Raw genomic sequence first — 6000 nt, 5'->3', positions numbered from 1 at the left:
CCCCTATAGGTGTCTGTGCTGTTCATTTACAGTCAATCTGTTACAGTCAATCAAAAGAACAAGGCAGATGAATTCCTCTGTTGATGATTATTAGGAACTAATACACTTATATAGTACTGTAGAGATATTGGTACTGTTCTCATTTGTTATGCATTCAATTTAAATACGTACATTGTTCTTCAGTTCAATGGTAGTTTGTCTTTGTCTATTTATAACCTTTTAACTATTTCCATAAACTTTGGCTAGTTGGTCTAAAGTGTCCCGATATGTCCCAATTAACTGGAATCGGCTGTATCAAATTAGAGGCCAGTCAGCTTCAGGCTGATGGTAGGGCAAATAATGAAACCTCTAATGAAAGCAATGTTACATTAAGAACCAAAAAAAAAGGAATAGCCTTCATGAAAATACGACTTCCCCAAACTTATTGCACGTTTGAAGATGTCACGGGGAGCCGACAAAGAAAATGCAGGAGGTGGAATCAATCTAGCTCTTCATTAAGCAGCCGATAAGGGTCTCCCAATGTGAATGAGCAAGTCCAGAAAGCGTGGCATGGAGGAGGAAAAGGCGCCGAATATACTGACAGCAAGTTTAAGGGCGGACGGCAGAACAGTGGAATTAAAGAGGAGCTATTCACTCAGGAAAAAGGCGAGCAATGAAGATAAATGCTGAGACCACTAGTCTTCAGTTTAGACTCTGGAATCAACATGCTTTCGAAATTAAGAAATGATACCAAATTGGAAGCTGAAGATGGTGAACGCTAAGTGTAGACAGATTACAGGAAAACAATAAACTTGTCAAATGGGCAAATAATTAGCAAACGAAGTTCAACACCACACCTGCTCTCACTCCCGTCCCTGCCTCTCTCCTCCTTACCCACTGCACCCCTCCCCGTGCATCAATCCTGCAATTCTTCGCTTGCATGGCTCTGCCTTTTCCTTTCTCTTGTAAATAGTTCCAGCTATTTCTTTCTCGCATCACTCGTATTCTCGTTCTTTATTACATTGCTACTGCTGTCTCTTTCGCACTGTCACCCACTCAGCCACCCGCCGCTCTCCTCTCTTGCACTGCCCCTACTCACTGTCTCACCTAGCCACAGGTCTGCTGTTTCCCTGCCTCAGCCAGCCACCACTCTCTTGCACTGCTCCCACTCGCAACGCCTCTGCCAGCCTCTCGCACTCGCTCTGCTCCTGCCCTGTCTGCCTGCGCTGTCAATCACTCAGCCTTACCCAGCCTGCCCCGCTCCTCTGTCATGGCTGCCGTGTTGTCAGATCGCCTGGAGGGAGCACATGGAGCTGCTCCGGGGGACGGCGGCAGCGCCAAGTCCCGGGGGGAGCCTTGTGCAGCCACGGACGGGCTGCTGGAGCTCGAGCTGTCGGTGCTGCGAGGCTTCCAGAGAGCGGCGGAGGCCGGGCGCTGTAAACAGGAGCGCGGAACAGGTAAAGGTGCCGGGGTGGTCGCCTGGTGTTGGGACTTTTATGAGGGGGCCGGGCTGGAAAGCGGGGACTGTGCGGTGAAGGTGTAGCTGTAGCTGTGCGTCTGCTCTGGAAGGTTTCAGCCACGTTCCTGCCGCTCCAACGGCCCCCCCGGTAGGTGTTATGTGCGTGAGCACTCGGGCAGACACCACTTTCTACTGACCCTCACCCAGCATCATCACCACTAACCAGAAACTCAACTGGACTATTCACAGAAATACTTCGGCTGTAGAAGCTGTTCAAAAACTCTGTACTTCCAAGTTGTGAATTTCTTCACTTGGCATATTAAAACCAAGGTGCAAGTGAGGGGTGTGATGGAATAGTCTCCATTTCTTTGGATGAGTGCAGCCATAGCAACTTGCAAGACTCTTAAAACAGACCAGTTGATTGGCACCCTATCCATCACACGAAGTACTGTAGGTACTCCTTCCACTTCTGGTATGCATTGATTGTACAAGGGTACTGTCTAGGCATCTGCAATAGCACCTTGCAAACCTATGATGCCTCTTTCACATCCCTTTACTGGTGATGTTGGTACATTGTCAGACTAAATTCTAACTGACTAGGATTCTATCTTATCCATTAGGCGTTTGAAGAGATTTAGTTTGTCACCTAAAACATATGAAAATTTCTATGGAATTACAATGGAGAGCATTCTGACAGGCTGCATTACTGTCTGGTATGGGGGTGGGGTGGAATGCTACTGCACAGTATTGAAAGAAGCTTCAGAAAGTTGTAAAATTAGTCAGCTCCATCTTGGGTACTGGCCTCCGTAGTATCCATGGCATCTTCAAGGAGTGGTGTATCAGAAAGGCAGCGTCCATTATTAAGGACCCCATAACCCAGAACATGCACTCTTGTACAGAGGCTTGAAGGCACCCACTCAATGATTCAGGAACAGTTTCTTCCCCTCTGCCATCCAATTCCTAAATGGATATGGAACCCATTAACACCACCTCACTTTTTTTTATATATTATTTCTGTTTTGCACTATCTTTAATCTATTTAATATACATATATTTACTTTAATCTTTATTGAATTATTCATTTTATATCATCAGGTATTGCATTGTACAGCTGCTGCTAAGTTAACAAATTTCACAACGCATGCCGGTGATAATAAATCTGATTCTGATCTCTCTTGGTTATACTGTTATTGTCACTTCTTTTCCACTATTTTGTTGCACTTTTTGCTGTATTTGTTGTATTTCCTATTATCATGTTTGCCCTGTGAGCTTTGTGCGAGCGGGTGATTTTGCTACACTGTGACAGTGAATGAATTAGGCTCTACCAAGGAGGAAAGGGCAGCAAGCACAGAACCACCATCTTCTGCTACACTTTCAAGACATACAGCTGGACTTGGATGTACATTGACATTTCTTATTATTGCAGGGCCTGTTTTCTGGAAACTCTCCCAACAGCACTGCAGGAGGGTTTTCACCAGTAGGACTACAGTGGTTCACAATGAAGGCTCACTATCACATTCTCAAAGACAATAGGGATGCATAATGCTTACATTTATTGACAGAAGTCTCCTGAGCAGTACTTATCCTTCAGTCTACATTATTAAAAAAGATTAACTGCTCATTGTACTCCGCATACCCCATCCGTTATTTATTTATATACACACATTCTTTTTCTCTCTCTCCTTTTTCTGCCTCTGTCCCTCTCACTATACCCCTTGCCCATCCTCTGGGTCTCCCTCCCCCCCTTTCTTTCTCCCCGGACCTCCTGTCCCATGATCCTCTCATATCCCTTTTGCCAGGCAACTGTCCAGCTCTTGGCTCCATCCCTCCCCTCCTATCATCTCCTATCATTTTGGATCTTCCCCTCTCCCTCCTACTTTCAAATCTCTTACTAACTCTTCTTTCAGTTAATCCTGATGAAGGGTCTCGGCCCAAAACGTCGATTGTACCTCTTCCTTGAAATGCTGCCTGGCCTACTGCGTTCACCAGCAACTTTTATGTGTGTTGCTTGAAATTCCAGCATCTGCAAATTTCCTCGTGTTTGCGTAACTGCTCATTGACAAGTTATTACGTGAGCTTGCTGTGTGTAATTTGATGAGTCGCTTCAGACAGTGACTGAAAGTACCTCATTGCAATAGAGTGCTTTGGGATATTCTGATGATATGAAAAGGGGAGATCTGATTTTGTCCAATTTTCAGTAACTTACATTTGTAAAGTTTTGTGACTTTGGAAAGAAATTAAATAATTTAATTTTATTGTGCATTGGAAAAGTTTGTTAGTTATTTTTAATCATATTATTCTCTTTTGTAACTTGCTAATGGTTTGGGGGAGTTAACAGTCTCTGTAACACTTACTCGGTTCATCTGGGTTTGTTTGTTCATTGCGTGCCGTGTCGTATGATGTGGGCAATCATAGTCATGATTATTCTTAGCAAATTTTTCTTCAGAAGTGGTTTGCCATGCTGCCTTCTGGACAGTATCTTTATAAGATGAGTGACCCCAGCCATGATCAATACTGTTCAGAGATTGTCTGCCTGGCATCAGTGGTTGTGGTGTACAACAGCTGCTCATACGACTGCTCCCGTGGCTTCCCGTGACCCTGACCGGGGGTGGGGGGGGGGGGTGTTTACACCTTGCCCAAAGGTGACCTGCAGGCTAACAGAGAGAAGGAGCACACTATACCTCCTTTGGTTGAGACCATTGCTACCCTGCCACCCTTATCTGGGTACCTGCTTTAAATATCTCTTCCCTGGGTGGCATCTGAAACTTGCTTGCAGATTGCATATGACGGAATGTATTCACTCACACTGTAAAATTAGTAAATGTTTGTCAGTTTTCCCCATTTTTGAAATGTAATTTGTGGCTCACTGAAAAAATGCCTGACCCAGTACAATTCTTGTATATTTGATTTTGGGATCTGGGTGTTGCTGGCAAGACCAGCATTTATTTGCACTTTCTTTTCCCTCCAAGGTGGTGGTGGGACAACAACTTGAACTACTGCAGTGCTTCGATGAAAATATTTCCTACATTGCTCTTAGGTTTTTCTAGGATTTGCAGTGAAGGAATCAGAATCAGATTTAATATCACTGACATATTTTGCAGAACTTGTTAATTTTATGGCAGCAGTACAATGAAATACATGATAAATAAATATAGAGAAAAACTGAGTCTCATTAAGTATATATATGTTCATTAAATAAAGTTTAAAATAAATAGTGCAAAATAACAGAACTGAAAAATAGTGGCCATTCAGATATCGATGGCAGAGGGGAAGAAGCTGTTCCTGAATTGCTGAGCGTGTGCCTTCAGGTTTCTGTACCTCATTCCTGGTGGTAGCAATGTTTGTGGGCTCTGCGATGTTTACTCCGCTCTGCACTGAACTGGGGCTGTGGCCTGCTCTTGCTGCTCTGAGCTCTGTGTTTGAGCATTCTTCGTGTCTGTGGACTCACTTTTGTTCTGAATGCCATTTGCTTACTTTCATTGATTGCATGTTTTTTTTCTCTCTGCACATTGGGTGTTTGACGGTCTTTTTTTATAATGGCTTCTTTATGGTTTCTTTGTTTTGTGGCTGCCTGTAAGGAGATGAATCTCAAGGTTGTATAAATGTACTTTGAGCTTTTGAAGTATAGCTCTTGCAGTCTTTTTCCCCTCTTTCTGAGCTGGAGAGTCACCCTTGATGGCACAAATCATGATGCTGTTGCTGCTTTCCCTTAGGAGGCCATTTCCTCTCTCCCTCAACAGTTCCCAATGTAATATACCTGAGAAGCAGTTAGCCACAATAAAGTCTTGCATTACCTGCTTGTGCCTACTATGCCACCTGTGGTCATCTATTCCTCTTCTACTTGAGCAGCTATTACTCGCAATGTGACCAGCTTGTTAAACTTGTCTTGCTGGATGCCTTCAGCATTGTTGTCACTCCATATCAAATCCATCCATTTGCGGAATGCTGGAAGTGTCCTGATTTCCCACATAATGCAGGAGATGTCAATGGAACATCTATTGCTATGCAATTGTGACCATAGATTAGGTTAGCAGCTTAATCTAGGGGAAGACAGCCTCCGGCCCGGGCAATCTTGAGAAATCTTGTTTGGGTGGATACTGTGTGATGTGTTCCCCTGTTACCACGAAATAACAAACAGTACACAATATGCGATTAAACGACTGAGCTTTATAATTCTTAATTTGACTGTAGCGTTAGCAAAGAAAACAAAAAAGAAAAAGATCCATTCTCATGAAACAGTCTAATACACAATGTCGGAGCTCATGGTTTTCCCGTCTGTTCGCTCTCCATCAGTTTTCTCCCCGGCTGTCGACACCCGACCTCATTCCAAGTCCATTCTCTCCTGCAGTCTATGACTTCCCCATTCTGACATCATCTCTCTCTGTCTTCCGCCGAACAAAAGACCGCAAAACCTTCTGTCAGGCCCACAAGAAAGAAAAACATCTCCCCTCATTGGCCAGCGCCCATCATCTCTAGTCATAACCCAAACACTGCGCTGCAGAGAAACCATCACGTCAGCAGGGAAACCTTTCCCAGGACATTACACAACCTTTTTCAAACCT

The 6000-nt window shown here is 44.1% G+C and overlaps 1 protein-coding gene across 1 annotated transcript in view; it reads left to right on the top strand.

The window, feature by feature from the left end:
• The first annotated feature begins 1233 nt into the window (after positions 1-1233).
• ttc27 (tetratricopeptide repeat domain 27) overlaps positions 1234-6000 on the top strand; it is a 286736-nt gene continuing 281969 nt past the window's right edge. Inside the window, exon 1 of the mRNA XM_072264878.1 lies at positions 1234-1436. Coding sequence (XP_072120979.1) covers positions 1250-1436 — 187 coding nt within the window. The 5' untranslated portion in view covers positions 1234-1249. The remainder of the gene's footprint in view (positions 1437-6000) is intronic.

Source organism: Mobula birostris, chromosome 8, assembly GCF_030028105.1.
Source record: "Mobula birostris isolate sMobBir1 chromosome 8, sMobBir1.hap1, whole genome shotgun sequence".
Taxonomy (NCBI): Eukaryota; Metazoa; Chordata; class Chondrichthyes; order Myliobatiformes; family Myliobatidae; genus Mobula; species Mobula birostris.
The sequence above is the reverse complement of the archived record's forward strand: the minus strand, read 5'-3'. Positions and strand labels throughout refer to the sequence as shown.